Raw genomic sequence first — 24,184 nt, forward strand, 5'->3', positions numbered from 1 at the left:
GTCAACGAATCTACGACCTAATGACCTATGCTGACTACGCATGTCCATCTTTCTGCAGTGTTCTGACTGCAGCATAGTATCAAACTAGAAGCACACAACAAATGTATGCGGATAATGGGGCGTGATGCCTCTTTCAAAAGCATGCAGGCAATGATCGTACAATATTAATTGCTGCGTCTTTTAGCCTATTATTCTCGGATTTTGTGCGCATGTTTCTTGGACGGTTAAATTGTGTTTTTTTTACGAAAAATTTATACGAAGAAGTTAATCACCTTATATTTCTAAAATAAAATTTTAACCTTATAGTTAGTTTCTCGCTCATAGCATTAAATACTTATCACAAAATTAAATATTTAATCTTTTGTCGTTCATCAACTAAAGAACCTAACCAGTGTGTTGAAGGGTAAAGTATATTGTGCTTCTTTTTTTTTTCTTTTAAGGAAAGGGATGTTTCCAGCGAGGGCCATGTGACTGCCTCATCACTGAACACCAGCCAAATAGATTTGGGTCGAGCTGTTGTTCCTGCCTGCACCTGCAAGGCTGCTGCTACACGATGCGATTACGTTGCTGCGTGCTTCTCTGTGATCTGATTCTCCTACGAACATCATATGGCAGTACAGTTACACTCACTCCCACACGTGTGGGTCATTGCAAAAATGTTGTCTAAGAGCAAGGCTAATAATATAGCTAACAAGCTGGCTATAATATTTTTTATAGTCACCCATATACTAGTTAGCTCTTAATCTTTAATGCAGGACCTACATGTCACTCTCACAGAGTTTTTTGGTTCCTGTGCCCAAGCTGGCTACAAGCTAAGAGCCTATTTACACTCTCTCTCATCCTCTCTCTTCTCCACATAAGCATATAGCCAGCTTATAGCCTGCTATTATACTTGTTCTAAAGATTACTGGAGGCGTATATCTTTTTCTATATGAGATTCTCTATAGTACTGTAGACTAACATGTGGACCCACGAATTAAAAAATCCTTTCACATGCATGGATAATACTATAAAGTTTAGTTTTGAGTGATTGGTTAAGCAGCTTGTGCTTAATTATGCCGATCTATGGGATAGCAATTAGCAAATCTCAGTTCAGTACGGCAGCACATGAGTGAGCAAAGTCCAGCTGCCACTAGTAAGAGTATAATATTCCTTGGTACATGCAGCTCACTAGCTCAGTATTTTATATCCACTTGTACTACGCCGACTTGGAAAGCACTGCACGGTTATGAAGTCTGAACTGAACTTCTGCTTTGATCAAGCGATCAGTGCTTTAGAGCAGGTTTAAAGCAGGCTATAAGTATATTTTAAAGAGATAAGAGGGAAGAGAGAAGAGAGGTGAGCTACTAATATGTACTACATCCGTCCCATAATAACTTTATTTTTCGTTTTTCCGTGTCTAACGTTTGACCATTCGTCTTATTTGAAAAAATTGTACAAAAACTTAAAAAAGTTAGTCACACATAAAGTAACATTCATATTTTTATCATCTAGTAAGAATAAAAATATTATTCACAAAAAAGTTTCAAATAAGATGAAAAGTCAAAATATTATATCAAAAAACTAAAAAATGATCTTATTTCGGGACAGAGGTAGTAGCCAGCTGCACACGGACTCCAAGACAAAGTATGTGTATGATATGTGGGAACATGTACTAATGTTTTGTAGGTAATTATTGTACGAATTAACTATTAGATTGACTATAAATGAATTGTAACCAGTAGTTGGCTATATTATTGAACTTGCTCTTAGTGCAAAGATGGACTGATCCTTCACTGCATTCTCTGATTAACTCTCCTATCTTGCATATGTTCCATTGGATTTAAGAATTTTTGTAGGGCACGGTTGAATTTGTAAGAATCAACTAATGTCAACTTTGGAAGTATCAAAAGCTCTGCCAAGCCTCTCTATCTCTCCTTATGTACATTTCTCGTTGAAGTATGAGAGATTGTGCTCCTTGGAAACTTTGCTATGGCCCATATGACAGTAACAGAACTGCACCACGGTTACGTCAGAAGCCTCATCAGTGCTTTTTATGCTTGGAGGTTTTGGTGAGTTGTTGGGTGGTGGCTACAATTTAGGTCTAGTGGCATCAGGTCTCGTATAGCAATGGTTGGTTTGATACTAGTAGCTCTTTCATGTGGCTGACACGGTCAACGTGTGGTGGTGGTTTTTATTTTCTTTTCCTAACTATAGCCTTTCAGGTTTATAATAATATATTTTTCCTTGGTGGGTTAATTTGGAAGTACTGTTGTTCGTTTGAGAAAAGGTTGGCAAGGCCCCACTAATCTTTTAGCATGGGCAAAGTATTACTAATATCAAGTACTACTACTTATCAACAGGAGTACACATAAGCTTGACTAGATTCCTGACACAGTTGCTGAACAACCATGACGGAAAAAGGGTAATTTTTTGGTATTTTCATGGAAAAAGTCAAATAGTATATTTATAAATGAAAAATAATTTGTGAATAAAAGTTTTATACGTGTATCCTTAGCGATTTAAAAGCTAATACTGAAAAATAAACTTAGGTAAAAAACTCTAAATTTAAGGTTAAACATATAAATATAAGCAAAAGTGAAAAGACAGTATCGAGAGAGACGGGTAGAACTGCATATTTGTGGGACATGGGACAATGGGGTTTGAGCCGAAAAATCCAAGAGCAAAATTCACTCCTAGTGAGTCGATCAATCAAGTTATAGGATCCAAAGTCCGACATTGTTAATTAATTCATTAAAGAGGAGACAAGTAGATAAAGACGAACTAGAAAAGCTGAAAAGTAGGAGGAAAATACATATCATTAGGCATTAGGGGGATAATTTACTTCTACGAGCGTATTGAAAACCGAAGCGGCAGCACGCTTGCAGTGATCAAGCAATGTATTTCAATTCCGAGCCGTGCTAACTTGATAGAATGATATATAAAACAACTAGACAGTGCAACGTTTCATTCTACTATTTTTAAAACTAAATAAAATATTTAATTACTGCTGAAAGTTTAATTGCATACAGAGAATGTTTGATTGCATGAGACGTCTCAAGCCCCTCAATATGAGTTTTACCGCGTTACTGAGGACTTGCTAACGGCGTCCAAAGGTTTCATGGTCATAAGACTAATTTCCTCTCTCTCCTTATAGTTTCATGCAAATATTTTCTTTTGTACTGATATGTTACCTAATTATAATGCACCTCTATGAAACCCCAGTGAAACTGGCCTTACATAAACTACTCTTCCTGTTCTCATTTACCGATCGAGCGGTGTGGACTGTTATTGTTTCAATTATGACTGCTAATGATGTTTACTGCAATAAAGTTTGCATCCTACTGTTTGCGGCTCTTAAACTTGTTGTGCTATATCATGTATATCCCTAAACTTTAAAAGTACATATCCAAATTTCAGAAGTGGAAGAATATGCCATCTAGATCCAAAACTAAAATATATAATCTTTCAGGTACTCACGTTAGATTGATGTGAAACTAAGATGTATACCTTTTGAATCACAAAGGGGGTGAAGTTCGGTCATATAGATATGTGAAGGAATATGTGTCAGTTTTGGATCTAGATGTCATACTTTAATAAGTTACAGAGAACTTATCTTTATCTTCAAAGGTTAGAAAGATAACATAGCTTCGTGAATTTAAGAACCATTATTGTATTTACCCAGGTAGTTATTGTATGGCATATTTCAATAATGTAGTATGCTTTGAAACATTTGTACATTTATCAATTAAATGAAATGGTGTTTGAATGAATAATGTCTGACGATAAATTGGAGTATTCGGAAATAGATGTTAGTTTCTCTATCTATCAGCATCACGGTACACTACTACACTTGCATTAGTTACTTCACTATTAGTCAAATTGGCAGTCATTTACATCAGTTAGCAGGTGTTTGTTTATAGGGACTTATTTTTAGTCCCTAGTCACATCAGATGTTTGGACCCTAATTTGAAGTATTAAACATAAGCTAATAAAAAAACTAATTTTATAAATGAGAGCTAATCCATAAGACGGATTTTTAAGCCTAATTAATTCATAATTAGCAAATATTTACTGTAGCATCACATAGGCTAATCATGGATTAATTAGGCCCATTAGATTCGTCTCACGAATTAGTCCAAGATTATGGATGGGTTTTATTAATAGTCTATGTTTAATATTTCAAATTAGTGTCCAAACATCCGATGTAACATGGAACTAAAAAGTTTAGTCCCATCTAAACAACCCCTTAGTCACACGATTGCTCTCACTTCGTAGTAGTATCAAATTGCAGGTGTCCTAGACCATTGACTGACAGAATCTTGGTACCATTATGCTCCTAGCTAAGAAAAAATTCCCCAGCAGAATCTCATAGCTCATTTTAAAAACTATTTCGAGAGGAAAGAACCAAACAGTAGGGAGGATCTCGTAGCTATGCTAATTGTTGCAAAATTGTTTAGTTCTTCGAGATATATAGATGTTATCCTTGTCGCGTTCAAGATTCTTTCCTTCTTGTTATCCTGACTCACAAATCACAGTACCTCTTTCTGTTAACATGAATATGCGATGATACAGTTGGATCAGTTTGTCACTGTCATCTTGATCCTTGTTGTATAACAATCACATTACTGTGCTACCCGTACCATATGGAACAATGGCCAACAGGAGAGGCTCGCAAAACATGTCAGTTTGGAGCGATCCCAAACCCTAATAAGCTATGGCAAAAAAGAGATCCAAACCGTAACGAAATCAGAGCCACCATGGTTCTAGACAGTGGTGGAACAAGTGATATACAGTAGTTCGCGTGACTAGGTGCATGTGTTAGCAATGTATAATCTTTTTACATGTTTTATGACATAAATACAAAGAAAACACTGGTGGTGAAGTCCAAACAGTCGCCCGACCTACCCAGGAGATGGCTCTGCCGCTGGTTGTAGGTGTACTGGCTTAATCACTAACAACAGGAGCAGTTGGAGTTGTTTGAAACTTTCATCTGATCTGTGCTTCTCATTGATCTCTCGCCTGCGATCTCACGTTGTTTTTGGAAACATAGGCCTCATTTCAGTGACAGAGAAAAAAGAAGTGCAGCACGAATCAAGAAAGGTGCTGCGCGCCTGCAATTTGATATGCAAACATTTGCCTCTATTTCCAAATACAACTATACAACCGTGTGGATCAATATGCATGGTATAGTTTAGTTTTATTATGATCAACCACACTACACAACTCTCATTTTTACTTTGTTTAATTTAACATTATATATGAGACCGAGCGCTTGCTCAGGTGGTTGGCGTCAATGGTGCGTGCATTGCTCCTGACCATTCCAACTGCTCAGTGGTGGATCCACCACTGGGGGTATAGGGGCTTCAACCCTCCTGGCCTCTTTGCGCTATCGAAGTACCTGCTTAACTCCCACAATAAAATTTTTTGGTATCACTGAAGAGAAGAATGGGCCCCTCTGCGCTATTGAAGTCCCTGCTTAGCTCCTACAATAAAATTTTTTGGTATCACTGAAGAGAAGGATGGGCTAGAAGCAATTATCTCTCGTCCAGCTCCTCCTAATATTTTTTCTGGATCTACCATTGCAACTGCTTATACTCTTCTTTTTTTTTCTTTTTTTTCCTACGACGGACTTTGATTGGTTTCACTTAAGCAAAGGGTATACCCTCATGTGTGTTTTGTAGGACTATGTATTTTTATGGTCACCAAGTCTCTATATTATAGTGTGTTAGACACGCAAGGTTGTGTGTGAGTGGTGTTAATTTGAAGTGTGCTTGTAATTAAGTGCCCTTGATAGCCCCCTTAAGAAAAAAGTAGGTATATTTAGGATATTAAAACAAACTTGGTGACTCATCCTAGCCGCCTCCTTTTTTAGTGTGTATAGATATATCACATTACTTATATCATAAAAAAACACTTGTGCGCCACCGTCGTGTGGAGAATGGCCTCTCTATCGGGTTCCCTTTACCGTCCTTACCGCCCCTCCCACGGCACAGCAGATGCGCGGTAACCACGGAAGCCGTAAAAACCATGAAAATTTGAGTCCAAAAAAATTGATTCAAATCTTGCGATAAAGACGGTTTCACGCGGTTACCGCACGGTTTCCCGTGGTTACCGTCACCTATATAATCCGACCCATGTGAAATGAAAAATAAATTATAAAAAATCTAAAAAAGGAAAAATAGGGGGAAAATAGAAAAATAGTTGTATTTGTGAATTTGCATACAAATATGTAACAAATGAATTTGCATACTAAGTTAAGTACTAGTATGTTACAAATATGACGAAATATGATGAACTGCCGAAACATTTATTTCTAATTTTGTGTCACATAATTACATAATACTGATAATTGCATACATAACTACAACTAACATATGTCACTACCCACATATATGGCTCAAGTGGATTAGAAATCTATTATACAAGTGCAATAGGACTTAATATACATTGAAGATATGTCTAAAACAATTATCACAATCTACAGCAAGCTAAAACCATTTAGAAACCCGCAAAACATATTTACGAGGTGCCTAGTAAACATATATATGCACATGTTGTCAACTGCATATATGTGCAACACTTACAAACCGCATAGTCGTTTAACTCATGATATGTCCACGAGTAACTAAAAATCATTGATATAAGCTGCTATATCACCGTTTCATCTAGTATATATGATATATCCAAACTGTTACTCTTTAGGACTTTCAATTATGTTTTATTTTCGACAAATAGATGATCTCATGGTTCACAATCCCGATACTAAATTTAAAACTGTTCACGAGCAATACCTCCGGTGTCCGTAGAAATCATTGATAAACCAGAAAAAATAAATCCGGATAAATTATATCCAAAAATTAAAATGTAGGCTCTGTTTGATTTGTAGAAAAAAAGATAGAAAGATTGGATGATTTCAGTCCTATGAAAAAAAAAAAGTTCCTATAAGAGCCTTTAAAACAAGATGATTGCATCCTATCCTTTCTTTTAAATTTCCTATGTATTGAGTGATCTTATAGAAAATTTGGAGGAAAATAACCTCTTTTTTTTTCTTACCACGACTCTATTCCGGTGTTTTCCCTATATGCATCAAACCATGGTTTTGAATTTTCCTACGTTTCTCCTGTATATAAATGAAACGAAGGTTTTGAATTTTCTTTTTGTGTTTCTCAAGTATATGGATCAAACGATGATTTTGAATTTTCGTATGTTTTCATTTCCTGCAGAAATCTAATGGACATGACATTTCATTCATATGTTTTTTCGTTTTCACAAATAATATGTTAATAGGTATCAAATGGGCGCTTAATTCATTTTTTTTTTACTTGAACTGAACCGTCAGTTTTCAAGCTCATCGGTTTTGTAAACCCTGCATTTACATGTCTTCTTGCTTGCGAGGATGGAAAATCCACGAGGAATTAAGATCCAAAATCCAAGGATGTGTGGGCCTTGGCTGTTCGATCACGGAGGTGCCGAGTAGTAAAACAAGCCACCACCACCACGGCAACTGGATCCTCCCGAAAACCACATCGCCGTCGATCCGTCACGGCGACACACCACACACACACACACGCTGCCGACCCCATCCAACTGCCGCGCGCCAAGCTACGCTACACCTTGCACTTGCTTATAAACCCTCTCTTCGCTTCGGTCTTCGCCAGACGCCACCGTTCCCTTCCCTGCGTCGAAGCAAGCGCAGGGCCGATGGACCTCGACGCCGACATGATCCCCTCCTCCCCCTCCGCCGACTACTCCTCGCCGTCCTCCTCCGATCTCGACACCGAGGTCAGTGTCGCCGGCGAGGGCGTGGTTTGCATTTTTGTGTGTGTGTGTGTGTGTGCACTCTCTTTCTTGCTTCAATGGAAGGTGTTTGTTCCCGTTTCTTGGTAGTCAACGGGGTCGTTCTTTCCCGACCGGAGCACGACGCTGGGGACGCTGATGGGGGTGTCGGCGTTCGGCGGCGGGCAGCGTCGTGCGGCGAGGACGCCGGCTGGGGCGGAGAGGGAGAGGGCGCCGCTGGCGGCGCAGCCGCCGCCGGAGGAGGAGGAGGAGGAGGGGAGGCGCGCGAGCCGGTGGCGACGGCGGAGGAGCAGGCGCCAGCGCCGCGGCCGCAGCCTCGGCGGGAGCTGGTGGCGGCTCTGCCGCGACGACGCCGGAGGGCCGCCGACTTCGCTGGGCGAGTTCCTCGACATGGAGAGGCAGCTCGCGGGCGCGGACTTCCTCTGCGACGGCGTTACCAGCGGCGCGGACCGGGAGACGGCGGCGGCGGCGTCCGTGCAGGCCACGGCGCTGTTCGAGGACGGGAGGGTGCGCCCACCGCAGCCGCAGCCGCCGCCTGCTGCCGAAGAGCGCGGGAGGTGGCGGCTGCAGAGAGCGGCGGAGGGGTCGTCCTCCGCCTCCGCCTCCTCGTCGCTGGCGAGGCTGCCGGTGCTGCTCACCGGCATCTGCAGCGGCGGCGCCGGGTAGAGGGGGCTATTCTTGCAATTAAGCAGCTTTCGAGGGGTAGATTGTGTGAAAGTGGAGTGAACGCTTCTTTGTCTCCCTTCTTTTTTTCTTCTTTCCTCCTACGGATTCTTTTGTTCTTGTCCTCTTCTCTCCCTTTCTTGTTTCTTCAATGATTACTATTTTGCTTTGGGCCTTTAGCTCAGTACAAACTTGTTTATGCCCTACCCTTTTGCTCACTAATCCTAATCTATTCTGCACAGGAACAAAACAAAACATAGTGAAAGCCATGTATGCTATAAGGTGGTATTCTAGTTGTGTAGATGCACTGACAATTTGCAATGATCCGTTTATAAATTCGCACCTACTCCATGGATGAAATGGCCGAGTACTAGTATTTGGTTGCGAGTGAAGTAGCAACAATGGTACAGTAGCTACACAGTACTATCAATTCCGTAGCATTGCTGTAAATTAGGAAAAGGGCAGTGACGGGGACTCCTCTCGTTCTATATGTTTGTCTAGATTTATTAATTTATCAATGCGTATGTTTTGTATGTGTATAGATTCATTAGGATACAAATAAATCTGGGCAAGTTCTAACAGTTTTGTAATATGAAACGGAAAGAATACATTGTTAGCTCCAATCTATGTGTGACCAAGTGAATTTGTCTCTAAGAGCATGATCAATAGAGAGGCTACTTTGAGAAATGATCTCAACATGTTAGGGGGATCAAGGCATACAAGAAACCACATCATTTCATAATTCTTTTCTTTTTCGGTTTTAGACCCTAGATATTTAAGGGTCACTCCATGTGATATTTTTATTATGAAATCAATTGAATTTTGTATATTTTAGACCCTATGTCCAAATAAATATACTCCTTCCGTTTCACAGTGTAATTTTTTTTAGTTTTGACTAGATTTATATGGATGCTAATAAATCTAGATATATATACAAATCATATGCATTCATCAGTAGAAGACTAGGAAAAAACTAGAAAGACTTACGATATAAAACGGAGGGAGTATATACTATAAACCTTCTAAGAATCACACATGTCAGGCTCTCTTTCCTTATTAATTTTTTTTACTTTCCATTCCTCCTCTAAATCTTCTTCCTTTCTGCTATTGCTTTATCCTCCTCAGGTAAGCTTAATTGCCGTTGTTGCTTCCTCTTCCACGTGGTTGCCACCGCAATTGATGTCCCCATCACCTGTTGAATCGAGTTAGCTTGCCAGATCAAGTCAAGGAGCATAGTGGTCACGCCTCAACGTAGCTTGAGTGACGGCAACGAGCACGGTGGCCACTGTCGTGCCTCTATTACTAGTGAGCACAAATCAAGCAATTGCGATGAGCATAGCAGCCATCGTTGTTGTCGGTCTAAAGTGTTGTGCCTCCCCACCACACCGGTCGATCTGAATCTTCAAGGTGTCTAAGAAAAACTATCTAAACATTGTCCTTTGCTCCACACACTAACCTACCATGGGGTTAGGGTTAGGGTGCGAGCTATGTCAATGTGGTTGCACCCAACCCTCTACCTTGGAAATAGGGTGTTGAAGGCCTTTCGCCCCAGGCTCGTCTCCCCGACCTGTCGAACTGGGCTACTGTGTCTGAGCTAGGCCCTAGCTCAAGGAATTTACAACGTTCTAAGTTTAGGGGTAAGGTTGTCCATGAGTCGAGCTCAAGCGAGCTTGCTTGCATAGGCTCGAGCTTGTCACAAGCTCGAGCTGAGCTCGAGTCGAGGCTACATAAACTTCGAGCTTTTAAGTAGGCTCGGCTCGAGCTCAATTTATAAGTGATACAACATATTTTTAGGACAATCGCTTGATAAAAATAATTAATGGATGCTCAATAATATTAATGAGAGAGTCGTAAAAGGAATAGGATAAATATACCATGCTAATATAAGCCAATTAATTCATCATGTGGATATGTAAAAATGGCATATTTGATCAACTAGTTTATTAAATAAGTAATAAAAATCATATACCAATAAAATCCGGTTGAAGCTTGAGCTTAAACTTCGACACAACCTTAGGATCGACTCGTTTAGAGCTCAAGTTGAGCTCTAATCGAGCCTAGGGCGAGGCAAGCTCGAGTAGCTAGCGAGCTTGACCTTTTTAACATCACTACTCGAGGTCCAGTTCAGGAGTGCTTGGGGGCAAACTTAACTCCCAACTACCCTACCTACTGTATTCAGAGCGGTTGGCAGAACATTTTACGTGTGGTAGCACACATAACCATTTGCTAGCGGGCATACAGCATGGATGCGGTGCAAGATTGACGAGGGTCGTCCGATAAGATGGATATCGTCCCAAGTGGCATAGCCACGGGTGGCTTCCCAACTAGGCCATCATCCCGTCCCTCCGCCCATGTCTAGGTAGCTAGTGGGCCCCATGGAGGGGCGCACCGCTAATAGACATTTTATCGTTGAAGACAAGACAGACTAAATTTAACTTCAAGCGGTAGGACTCTGGTAAGTATCTTTGTTGTACCATAACATCTCTTACAAGGTTAGACCCACCCCCTCCCACAAAGAGCATAAGGGGATAACCTTGCCAGGGAGAGGAGAGATGTTTGGGCAAACAAACACTACAACTAAACAACCAGAACACATGAGTGTGGTATAAGATATGATAGTCACTCGAACCTATCTAAATGCTATGGGTTTGTGTCCACTCGGTTTTGCCAAATTAGTTGAGCAAGCCTAGCGCACATGGTTCATTCCGTAGGCCGAACTCAAAAGGTGGGTCAGCTAAGGCTCTTGCTCTAGGCGCACATCCGCCGACGGACATTCCTGTTTTCCTTCATCGGGAAATGCAATTCAAGGTTGGCAAGCATAGTTCGAGCAACAACCATGCAAGCCAAATCTCCATTTCCATTTCCTTTTCCCCTCCTGGATTATCTTTTCTCACTCAAGGCATGTCAAGTCAGAGCATTCATAATGCAAGTACCCTCATGGAATGATTTGAGAGAGTCACATAAGCCAAGTCCATAGGTATAAAATCCGTGTTCCCCACGATGCAAAGTGATTGTAGGGTGTCCTCAAATTATTCATGTCAGGCCCTAACATTTTATATTTCAGTCCTCGTATTTTACTAATTTACAAAGTAATCCAATATTTTACACTAGACACCCAAAAATTAGAAAAAAAATTGTATAAAAACCCCCTCATCAATCGGCCACCTCATCCCCTCCCCTTGGCAGTGCCCCCTCCTTCTCTCTCCTCAACAACGTTGTCCCTCCCCTCCTCCTCCCTCTCTCTCTCAGTGACCCACCCTACCTCGCGCCTTCATGGATCTGGCAACCTTCCCGGTGGCTCTACACCCTCCCCTTCCCCCTCTCTCTCTCACCACCCCCTCCACACAAGCCGCCGCTGCTAGGAGCCGCAAGGATTGGATGAGGGGCTTGGTGCAATGCAAATTTGAGCTCGATGACGACAAGTATCAAGCTTGATAATTACTAGGGCTTGACAGTAGTGTCATGGATGGAGCTCAATGGTGGTGGCTTCCCGGATGGATCTCAGCAACATCGGCATATCTAGACTAGCTCAGAAAATACCATAGACGTGGTGTGCGGGTAGGGCCCGCCCTATGTCGCTGGGGCATGAGGAGGCGGAGGCACGAACTCTCCATTGCAGACTCTCACAGTGCCCCTGCAATCTGCATCATGCATCACTTCTTTAGGTGTGGTAAGACCACTTGTTAAGTCCTCTCATTGTCTATGCTCTTAATTGGCCACACAAGCAGTGACGGATTTAGCCAACGAGGGTGGAGGGGTCTAAATAAGTTAAATATAGTTTTAGTCCCTTCTTTCTATTGATCTTTGCCATAAAATTTTAAAAGAGATCTTCGTGAGGATTTCAATGGCTTTAACAGGGTTAGCGGGGATTTCCACCCCTAGCTCACAAGACCACAGACCAAGAGTGTCATACGGGCTTAGCTCGAGACCACGAGACACGATGGCGCGTTGGGTGTGGACTATGGGGTTGTTTAGATGGAGCTAAACTTTTTAGCCCCATGTCACATCGGATGTTTGGACACTAATTTGAAGTATTAAACATAGACTAATAAAAAAAACTAATTTCATAAATGAGTGGTAATCTACGAGACGAATTTTTTAAGCCTAATTAATCCATAATTAGAGCATGTTTACTGTAGCATCACATAGACTAATCATGAATTAATTAGGCTCAATAGATTTGTCTCATAAATTAGTCTAAGATTATGGATGGGTTTTATTAATAATCTACGTTTACTATTTATATTAAGCGTCCAAACATTTGATAGGATAAGAAACTAAAAATAAGTCTCTTCTCCCAAACACCACCTAAGCTTCCAGCTGCCGCGTGGGAAGTTGCAGTAGCTAACTAGCTTACAAAGGGCACCGTAAGCATCCCAGGCATAGCAACAGTAGTAGTACTAGAGCAGTTATTTGTCCATTTTTCCCAAATACTACCTCCGTCGCATAATAACTTTATTTTTCGTTTTTACGTGTCTAACGTTTGATCATTCGTCTCATTTGAAAAATTTGTACAAAAACTTAAAAAAATTAGTCACGTATAAAGTATTATTCATGTTTTATCATCTAGCAAGAATAAAAAATATTAAACATAAAAAAAATTAAAATAATACGAAGAGTCAAAATATTATATAAAAAATTGAAAAACAATCTTATTTTAGAAGAAGGTAGTACGTTTCTGCGGATTGATTCCATCCAACGGCAGCAGAAAGACGTACCGCCGTGCCAGAGCAGGCCTCAAATCTCCGGCCTCACTTCACAATCATCCTGGCATGTGATGATCTGCGCTGCATGGGTTGATCCATCGCTCTCCTACGTGGACCCATGTCCTGCTTCACCCATACGAGAGAAGAATGTCTCATACCCAATCAAGCACACTTGCGTCACTCGTACTACTAGCTTACCACTAAAGCCGGTTGTAAACGTAGAAATTTCACGTCATTTGTACATAACTCTACATTAACCGTGCTGCAGAAACAAATCGGTTTTTGGTACGAAGACAAAGTAAAATCCCGGGATAAAAGCGACAGTGACTTGCACGGATGCTGCCTGCTCCAGGCCAAAATTGCCTTCTCCGTTCGAGCAACGACGCCGCTTTGGCGCTGCAGGGAACGCACCTTTGCTCTTTCGATGCCAGCAGCCAGCAAGCAGAATGATGAACCGTATAGCTGCCTGCTTCAAGCAAGCTTTGGATTCCAGCGAGGAGTCATCGCAAAAGCCGAAAAAGGACCCAGTTGCTGCACATGACATGTCCAGCGGACGATGACGTTAGAGGTGCTTAGCTTAAATCTTAATTCTGGCACTAATTCCGGAACTGGACACACTTGACAAGGATTCGTGGCGTAGATAGGCGAACAGAATGCATTGCAGAGCCAGATGGATGTCTAATGCCAATAAGACATCTCATCCAGCATATGCTAAAACGCTACTACCACTAAGCAGCTAGGGATACAAGGACTACAGGTACAACCAGTCGACCATACACTAGGACCAATCCCCGTTCCTGCCATTTTTTACAGGAAAGGATCGGCACACCCTACTAGGCTACTACACCAACAACACAATACAATACATTCTAGGATGAATCGGTAGAATTCGGCCCAGGGCAAAACGGGTACCCACGCGACTTCAGTCGTTGGCGAGGTCGGACTGGGCCAGGTTGGGGTGGGCGGAGAAGTAGGCGAGGAGGCCGAGCAGGGGCGCGTTGATGTACGTGGTGGGCTCGGACTGCTGGAACACGGCCCGCGCGTCGGGGAAGGCGTCGCTGGTGTTGGTCGGCCCGCCGACGACGGCGCCCACCAGGAGGTTCGGGTTCGGGGACGCGCTGGCGTAGTAGGACGCCCCGGCCTTGCACCCGATCCGCGCCGGGTGCGCCGACACCGACGGCAGCGAGCTCGCCCGGTGGTGGATCCGTAGCGGGTACCTCGCCCCGTACCCGACCATGTACGACATCCGCAGCGGGTTGTCCCCCAGGATGTAGTCCACCTGCAGCGCAACGCGAGAAGGAAAAAAAAACAGCTCGTCGGTTTAAAAAAAAAATGCGTGAAACAGCGGCGGCGGCGGCGTAGCGAGAGAGAGAGGGAGACGAATTTTGCCTGGCGCTTGGCGACGCGGCGGAGCTGGACGGGGGAGGCGGAGGAGGTGCCGCACGGGACGCGGACGCTGGCGTGGCTGAGGTAGTTGGAGTAGGCGAGCAGGAGGAACGACAGCGACGTCACGTGCTGCATGTTGCTGTTGCCCACCTTGAACAGCAGACCACCTGCATAAAACACACACACGCACATACATAAGTATAGGAGGTGTATCAGCCATGGCTAATCACACAGATAATAGGATTACGTGTCGTTGTCTAACGAAAAGATGGTGTGTCTACCTGGTGAGTACTGGATCTGGGGATGATTAGAGATGCCGGGGAGGAGGGTGCAGATGAAGTTGTCCGCGTTCACGCGGAAGGACTGGAAGTACTCGTCCTTCCCCATCAGGACCTCCTGCAGCAAATGCACACGAGAGAGATCATTAGTGCCTAATCACCAATTACCATATCACGCAGTATGGGATAATTTAGGTCATCAGCAGCAACGCCGGGAACACGAGACCCGTGACCACTGAAAAGGCACCATCCCCACACGCTGCGCACCCATTCCCTGCTGCAGCAATGTGCCGAGAGCTATAGACCAGACGACAGTCACTGATGAGAGACAAATATGCTCGCATACTTCGATCCACTAATCAATAATTTTCCACGCGGAACTACGGATAATCATTAATCTAAAGCATCCTAGTACAGTGGCAGTAGCGAGCTACTGAAAAAAGCGTGGACTGACAGTCTAACGCTGCTTAACGGTTAATTAATCTATCCGCAGAGAATCCGGTCCACGGACCAGTGACTAGTAATTCAGCTAATCGATCGTCAGTTTTTAGATAATGTAATCAATCACTAATGCTGTGGGAATCTTAAAATAATGTAGTGCTGGCAAGCAATCCAAAATGATGCCAGCGAATACCATCGAGGAACACGGCATGTGTTGCAGGAGTATGTCGTGTGTGTGCAGTCGTGCAGAGAACACTATGTCATGACCATTGCAAATAAGGCCCATGTATACGCTAAAATAAAAAAATTTAACCGCATATCGAAAGAGTTTTCAGATGAAAATAAAAAAGCTAATTTTATAACTCGTATAAAATCACAAGACAAACTTATTAAACTTAATTAAGTTGTTATTAATACATGTTGGTTACTTTAGCACTTATGGCTAATCATAAAGGTTCAAAAAATTCGTCTCGCGATTTCCTTGCAAATTGTGTCATTAGTTTTTTCTTTTAATCTATATTCTATGCTCATGAATGTGTCGAAAGATTCAATGTGATGTTATTGGGCAAAACTTTTTGTCAACTAAGGACTAGTTTAAAAAGTTTTTCCCAAAAACATCACATCCAATCTTTGGATACCTAAATGGAGCATTAAACATAGATTAAAAAACTAATGGCATAGATATAAGAAATCAGGAGATAAATCTTTTTAGCCTAATTAATCCACGATTAGCCATAGGTGCTATAGTAATTAACATGTGTTAATAACAAATTAGTTAGGCCCAAAAGATTCGTCTCGTGGTTTTCAGACAAACTATGAAATTTGTTTTTCTATTTGTGTCCAAAAATCTTTTCCGACAAGGTTAAAAGTCTAAAGTGACAGCCAAAAATTTTCTATTCACCAACTAAGAGCGCCCTAAACAGGGCCTAAGTTAGATAACTCGGGGATATGTCAGGAAACGCCTGCGTGATTAGTTGGGGGTACACATCAATCATGTCAACCTAACTGCAATTTCACATGCCCTGCTGATGTATGGGACACACACAAGCAGGGCAGGAGGAAAAAAACAATACGCTCTCGTTCTATCTGCAGGAAGCATATTACAATAGTCACACAACAATGGACTATAAATACTCTGTTATGCAGGAAGATGTGGTTGCATTTGACAACCACTGGACAGGACAAGACAAAACATAATCCAAGCATCGTCCTACAACAAACAAAGCTGTCTAGTATACAATACTTGTATATCTACTGCACACGCAGGATGATGATAGCAGCAGCAACATTGTTCTGCTCCCAAATCTCACGAGCCGCTTGCACACGGAATGAATAACGCAAGGAGATGGAGACATGACGTGTGACACTGGCTGGCTATTGAGCCGAGCAAGCCGAGACGGGTCAGCTGGCCCACATGTCGGGCCAAAAGGAGCAGCACAGTGCGCGTGAAAAGTTGGCTTCCCCCGTCGCCCATGCCCCTGCCCTAAACCTAGCTAAGCTTTGCACAAGCACATCTCTTTTTTACCAGCAGCGCTCGTGTCATCCTGTGCACGTCCACATGTCCCTCGCTAGCTCTACTAGTACTAGTACTAGTACTAGCTAGCCCACTTTAGAATGCAATTATAATGTTTTGGTCGCAAACTGTTCAATTTTGCTGTAGAAATGTGTGTAGGAAAATGCTCGCCCAAATGCGGCTATAAAATTTCACGGATTTTAGATCTCGTTCGCGTGGTCAATGGGCGCGCAGGCCTGGGACGACGCGAGCGCTGCGCTTGCAGCGGCGGAAAAAGCCGGGAGACGCGACGTAGGTCGCATGTGCCCGCTGGGCAAACGCAGCGCGGAGCGCAGAGCAGAGCAGAGCAGCTGCGCGCCCCGGGCCAAAACAGTAGTACGAGTTTACACAGGTGCAAAGCTGATGCTACTGTTAACACGAGCTGCTACTAGTAGCAGCAGCAAGTGTACCGCCTCTCGGCAACTTGAGAAAGACAATCAACGACTAGCTAATAGTAGCAGCACAGCGTGCGGCACTGTCCCTCTCGTCACGTCAGGCAACACATGCAGTTAACGACTAGCTAACATTAGAGTGGAGGAGTTCTTCTAACCTTGGAGATGAGGACGTTGATGCCGGCGTGCTTGTTGTCCCAGCCGAACTCGTTGATGGCCTCACTGGCGCCGAGCACCACCTCGTTCCGCTTGATGTACTCCCTGTACTCCCGCCGCCGCGACGCCTTGTGCAGCCACGCCGCGCCCCACAGCAACTCGTCCTGCAAAAAACGCAACGCCACGCCAGGCGCGGTTAATCAGCCGGTCGTCGACGGCCCGGATCGCACGACGGCAATGGTGACGCACCTTGTATCCGGAGTAGTCGCAGTAGCAGGGGCACACGGCCGCGTGCAGGCTGCTGCTGTAGGGGCCCCTGTACTTGTCCGCGAACTCGAACACCTTCATCACATCACACACACGACGCAGCAACGAGAGCGTGAGTATACAACATTTAGTACGCGGCTCAAGACCAGTCGGTTTGGGTTGCTACTACTACTTGCTAGTGCCAGTAATAGAAAGAAAACGTGCATGCCTTTAGTACTACTCTACTCATTTAAGTATCATTTAATGCCTAATGGCTTGGAGTAGTAGTACTCCTAGCATTTAAGTATTGAAGATTAGCTGTGATGAAGCGGCGGCACGTTTCCGTCAAGGACTAACGGCCGGCCGGCGACGACGTTCACTGCGGCGGCGGTAGGCTGGCATTCATTTTTACGCGCCATAATAACTGGCAGCCTTAATGGAGTTTTGGACAGTGGAGTGGAGTGCTCTGCTTACCTCGATGGCGCGGTCGAGGAGGCTCTTGGAGTAGGCCGGGTCGGCGTCGCGGAAGACGATGGAGCCGGCGGCGAGGGCGGCGGCGGTCTCAGCGGCGACGTCGGAGCCGGGGTGGGCGGGGTCGACCTTGTAGATGGTGCGGGGGGTGTCCATGTCCTCGGGACGCTCCCAGCAGGAGTGGTCGCGGAAGGCGTCGCCGACCTGGACGTACACCGTGTTGGGCGTCGCCGTCGCCTTCATCAGGTAGTCCGTCGCCCACCGCACCGCCTTCCTCGCATCCGCCTTGTGCGCGCCGAAGCTCCGCCCGAAGTCGATCAGCCCCCACGACATGAGCGTCGCCGTGAACGCCATCGGGAACCCGAACTTCACGTTGTCGCCGGCGTCGTAGTACCCTCCCGTCAGGTCCACCTGCATTTCCAAGAAACCGTCAGCAACATTACATTGCAACGCGCCAACGCGTTAATAAAGAACAGGGCGACGTTAGTCCGTACGCCGGCGGTGGCGCCGTCGTTGAGGGCGGAGTCACGGCGCCAGCGGAGGCGCTGGTCGGGTGGCAGCCGGCCGGAGCGCTGGCCCTCAAAGAAGAGGATACTCTTGCGGAGCGCGTCGCTGTAGTCGTGCTGCCCCGACACCGACGTCGCGGCCGCCACGAGTGTCAGCATCAGCAGCACAGCGCTGCCCGCCGCCGCCGCCATTGCCGCCAACAGAACGCGCCGCAAGAGTGTGGCTCTGTGCCGGCGGCGGGGGGGGTGGTGGTGGTTTTAGTTGGTTGGTGCTGTGCACCGGCGGTTGAGTCGGGGAGGAATTAATAGAGGAGCTGAGCTGAGCCGAGTGATGCTGGGGGGGAGGGCGAGGGAAAGGGTGAGGGGGTTAATGCCATGTGAGGCTGCGCAATGGTGGGAAGGGGAAAGCGACATGGGATGCTGGGGAGGCGGCCAGTAATGGCGCGACGCGTGCGCGTCGGAACGTTGCGGCGCTCGGTACGAGGAGATGGTGCGGGGCTCGCGGTGGCTCCTTGGACGGTTGGACCCTGGTCCGCGGCAAACGTTGCTGGAGAGACTTGCGTGCTTTGACGACGTAGCCCATGATGAGGCACGACCGCAAGAGGAATGGCAGTGTAAACATTTCTCTAGTTATAGCATGGGTAGTTGCAAATTTGGTCTTACTTTGTTGATAAACTATAGATTTAAATCTAAGGACCTGCTCCGTGAAGACCATTTAACACGGTTAAATGGATGACGACTTGACCGATTTGGCCTTCTCTTTTGATCTTATTCTATGTTAACTTTTAGAAAATAAATGTAAATATTTATTTAGAAATATTGGAATAAATTTGATAGATTTAATGTTAGTTTGATATATATATAATTTCAAATTTGATAAATTTGAACTTAAATTAATGTAATTCGAAATTTGTTATTTATTTGATAGATTTAAGGTTAGTTTGAATATATATAATTCTAAATTCGATAAATTTGAATGTAAATTAATATACTTCAAAATTTGAATTTTATTTGATAGATTTAAGGTTAATTTGATATATATAATTTCAAATTCGATAATTTGAACTTAAATTAATAAAATTCAAAATTACAGCATGTAATCTCAGATTTTATTGATTTGAAATAGCTAAATGTAATAGATACAATCATTATAGATGATTTTACAAAATTTTGACAGCATAATAAATCCCAAGCCCCTCTCTCTCTCTCGTTCTCTATTTTTTTTATTTTCATTTTCTTTTCTTTTTCATTTTCTTTTTTCCTTTTTTTCCTCTCCTCTCTTTCTCTTTCTTCTTTCTTCTTTCTTTCTTCTCCATCTCGTTTACACAGGGGAGGCCAACAGGGGGCGCACGCCGGTGGTGGGAGAGGCCGAGTCCGGCCGTGGGGCACCGGATCCACGGTCATGGGGTCCTGGCGACCCCTTCCCGGTGGGTGGTGGCGGCCAAAAGGCGGCCGACGGGGCTGGCAACACCGCCCAGCCCGACGCCGCCTTGCCGCGCCTCCTCTCCCCACCCCCGCGCGCGGCCGTCGACGTTCTCGCCTAGGCCGCCTCTCTAGCCCAACGCCACCGTCGATGTCGCCTCTCTCCCCCAACGTCACTGGTGACGCCGCCGCTCTCCCTCAACACCGCCACCGATGACGTCACTCTGCCCCCTTCCCAGCGATCGGCAGCCGCGGCCGCCCCCTCACCAGCGTCGGTCGCCGCTCGCCGGGCGGAAGACATTGCCTACTGCTTGTGTCGTTGTGCGTGAGAGTTGAGAGATGGTGTGAGATAGATAGGAGAAAGAGGAGGGTCAGTTTAGTCCAATCATAAGTAAAATTTATATATTTTATTTCATTTACCCTAAGCCCTAACGGCATATTGCAACGAGGATCAGACGGCTGCTTCATTTTTGAAAAGGAGTGTCAAATTTGCAAAGGTGAAAAATGAGGGTCAATTTCATAGTTACCCAAGGGTCAGATATACAATCGTCTCTTACATTAGTTATAGAATTCAAATAGATCAGTTATCTCATCATTCATTTTGAAAATAGATAATAAAAAGAAAATGTTAAGGGGATGTTTAGTTGAGAAAAAGAAAATTTTTGGATGTCACATCAGGGCGTTTGATCGGATGTTGGAAAGGGTTTTCGGACACGAATAAAAAACGAATTTTATGGCTCACCTAGAAACCATGAGACGCGTCTTTTGAGCCTAATTAATCCATCATTAGCGCATATGGGTTACTGTAGCACTTGTGACTAATCATGTTATAATTAGGCTCAAAAGATTCGTCTCACGATTTCTCACATAACTGTGCAATTAGTTTTTTATTTTATCAATGTTTTATGCTCTATTTAGGTGTCCAAAGATTTGATGTGATATTTTTTGGGAAAAAATTTTGGGAACTAAACAGGCCTAAGATTCAGCATATCATTTTATAACGTAGGACATTTTAACCTTGTCTAGATTCATATAGATATTAATGGATGTAAGCATATATATAAATAATATACATTTATCAATTGATGAATTTAGATAATGTTAAAAAGTCTTATAATACGAAACGGAGGTAGTCCCATAGAAGGACATGTTTGTATTTTCTTATTCTTTTAGGTTATTTCTTGCAAACTGTTGAGCAAAATTGTATTTTGTCATTCTAAAGGTGCTTGTTTCCGAAACTGGATGCATCTCATTTAATTGTACTCTAAGGGCATGTTCAACGGTAGAGCCTATTATGAGCTTTATCTCAATCCACGTCAGCAACAAGAATCTATTTTAAAATGATACGTATAAAGGTAGAGTCAGGTGTGGTCTCTTCATTAATGCAATAAAATATTTTTTATTAAGCTTGTTTCCTTTTTATACATTCTCATACAAGAAAGTTTTTTTTAATAAATGCTAAAAGTCGACTCTAAGCAGTTGTCATGCATGACAACAGTTTTTCTCTCTCCTTCCCTCTCTTTTCTCTATGTCACCAAATTTGCTTACATAGTGATTGAGAGAGTCAGCTAATAGGTCCCTTTGTACGTGCTCTAAGTACTATAATGGTGAGTTTGAGAGTGGTGAAGAAGAAGACGCAGAAGATCACGTAAAATAAGTTAAAGTAGAATATCGTGAAAAAAGAGTTTAAGTAGAAGATCACACAAAACAAGTTATCTTATTAGGTGAATGAAAAACAATTCGTTATTGCAAACCTAGAAAATGGATTGATAATTTTTAATAACTTTAGATAGATTTAAAAATATGTCGTTTAGTAATTTGAGAAGTTGTGATGACATGAAACAAGAAGATTTTTCTTTATTTTCATGTTTTTATTTGAAACGAAGAATACCTTAGAACTTGTGTATCATCATGGTCGTCGTTTTGTTTGTAACAACTATAAGCCAAACCATTTATTTATGATTAAAAAATAATTTATAGGTAAAAGTTTTATATGCTTGGCATCCTAAAAGCAAATAATGTAAAATAAACTATGATGGAAAAAACTAAAAAATACCTACAAGTTTATTAAGTCTTAAATTTGAACTTTAGCTTATAAATATAAACATAAGCAAAAAGATTAAGTCATTTCCAAACTCCTCCATAAATAAATACATGAGTTTCCCCCAAAAAAACACCTCCAAAAAATATCTATACTCCTTTATGTTTTTCATCTCTAACAAATAAAAAGATAACGGTACTAACAATGGATACGTCCTTCACCAACTATATTACATAACATGTGTTATCAATTACTTCTTTCTTTCTGTATAAAATATTTTAAAATGTCTTATATATTGGTTCTATTTTTCATCTCTAGCATACGTATAATCATATTTCTCCATAACATAACGCATAGATTTAGCTAGTATTTTAATATTCACATAAAGTTTTTATTTTGATTATCGTTTTGCGTAGAGAAAAGAAAGAAAGAAAACAAAAATTCTCCTCTCCTCTCTTTCTTTACGTAGAACCCATGCGGCGACGATCATATGGACAGGGTGTATGACGACGAAGGCGAAAAGTCGAGGGCAAGCAAGAGAGGCCGGACGTGACGGATCGAGAGGTCCCCGGCCGGCGCCGGCGTTGTCACGTGACGGCGCCCCCGCATCGCGCGCACGTACTGCCACACGATAAGGGGGTACCGGCCGGGCGGTGTGGGGGCAACCCCAACCGCAACCCCGCCCCGGCCGCGTACACAGCCCGGCGTGCCGCTCCTGAGCTGCACGTATGCGAGCGACCACGCGTGCGTGCGTACGTACGCTACGTTTGGTGGCCGCGCACGCGCGCGTCGGTACGGCCCCGCCGGCTCTTAACTGCGTAGTATCATCGCGCATCCGCTCCGCTCGCCCCGTTTGATACGCCGATCGACCCGCCCGCGCTGATCTGCGATAAATGCATATAACCAGCCTCATCATCTTTTCATTTTTATTTATAGGCCTGTGCATAAAAAAAAACCAAGACCGAAAGACCAAAAAAAACCGAGACCGAGAAATTCGGTTCGGTCTCGGGTGGAGGAGGTGAAAGACCGATAAATTCGGTCCGGTCTTCGGGTATAGGGCTCAGGTACCCGAAATACCTGAAAAGATCGAATTTATCTTGTTTTAGTGTACTATCTACTTGTCCTTTGTTAAACTACGGTTGAATTTGTGATTGTGCTTTGGTATTTGTGACTTGAGACTCTGTTCTCTACTTTTGTGAATAAGTTAACTATGAATTGTGTCGTGGAATATGGAACTATGTGATGAAATTTCCTGTGATTTTTGAACTTCACTGAAATTTCGGGCACTTCGGTCAGGACTAAAACCGAGACCGAATTTCTCGGTCTTGCGTTTTTTTCTAGACCGATTGGATTCAAGTTCTGAAAGACCGAATTTTCTCTAGAGATTGAAGACCAAGACCGAGACCGAACCGAAAACCGAACGCCCAGGCCTATTATTTATAACTGTAAGATAAAATTTATTTTTTAACCTTAAATTTAGAGTTAATTTCAAAGTTTTTTTATAAAGTTTATATTTTTAGACTTAGCGTTTATCGCTAAGAATACGTATATAAAAATTTTTATTCATAAGTTATATTTCGTTTACAAATATATATTTTGCCAAACAATTGTTCCAAAGATTTTGGATTAATGAATTCTACGCTACTACTACTATGACGAGGGATGGAAGCTGGCAAGTTGCAGCTAGCTTCCGTGCTTCACCCATGTTTTTTTTGTCAGCAGTAAGCCGATGCAGTGTTTGTGCGTGTGTGTGTATGTTATGAATGTAATGTGATGTTACTGCCACGGCCACATCACATGGATGCATGATGGTGGTGGTGGGCTTACGTAGAGGAGAATATCGGGGACACGGGATCTGCCCGGTCGGCGTCAGTTATGTTATCTTGTGAGGCAAAATTAGAGGCCGTTTTGATTCAGAGATTTTTTTAAGTTCCTTATCATATCAGATGTTTGCACATTAATTAGGAGTACTAAATATAGATTGATAATAAAACTAATTGCATAAATAAAGGCTATTTTATTAGACAAAATTTGTAAGCCTAATTAAGTCACGATTAGCAAATGTTTACTGTAGCATCATATTCGCTAATCATGTACTAATTAGGCTCAATAGATTCACCTCGCGAAATAGTCTAGAGTATGAGG

At 43.2% G+C, this 24,184-nt stretch overlaps 2 protein-coding genes across 2 annotated transcripts; one reads left to right on the forward strand and one right to left on the reverse strand.

Annotated features, from left to right (window-relative positions):
- The first annotated feature begins 7,553 nt into the window (after nucleotides 1-7,553).
- LOC121054746 (uncharacterized protein At3g17950-like) lies at nucleotides 7,554-9,163 on the forward strand. The gene is made up of 2 exons (XM_040525301.1): nucleotides 7,554-7,764; nucleotides 7,870-9,163. The coding sequence occupies exons 1-2, from the start codon at nucleotides 7,684-7,686 to the stop codon at nucleotides 8,443-8,445; spliced, it is 657 nt and encodes a 218-aa protein (XP_040381235.1). The 5' UTR covers nucleotides 7,554-7,683; the 3' UTR covers nucleotides 8,446-9,163.
- Nucleotides 9,164-13,714: 4,551 nt separating this feature from the next.
- LOC102722407 (endoglucanase 17) lies at nucleotides 13,715-18,916 on the reverse strand. Its single transcript, XM_015838370.2, has 7 exons — nucleotides 18,565-18,916; nucleotides 18,074-18,481; nucleotides 17,603-17,695; nucleotides 17,356-17,517; nucleotides 14,816-14,930; nucleotides 14,538-14,701; nucleotides 13,715-14,427 (listed from the first exon to the last, which is right to left on the reverse strand). Exons 1-7 carry the CDS (start codon nucleotides 18,766-18,768, stop codon nucleotides 14,071-14,073), a joined length of 1,503 nt encoding a protein of 500 aa, XP_015693856.2. The 5' UTR covers nucleotides 18,769-18,916; the 3' UTR covers nucleotides 13,715-14,070.
- Nucleotides 18,917-24,184: the final 5,268 nt, after the last annotated feature.

This window comes from Oryza brachyantha, chromosome 6 (assembly GCF_000231095.2).
Source record: "Oryza brachyantha chromosome 6, ObraRS2, whole genome shotgun sequence".
NCBI lineage: Eukaryota > Viridiplantae > Streptophyta > Magnoliopsida > Poales > Poaceae > Oryza > Oryza brachyantha.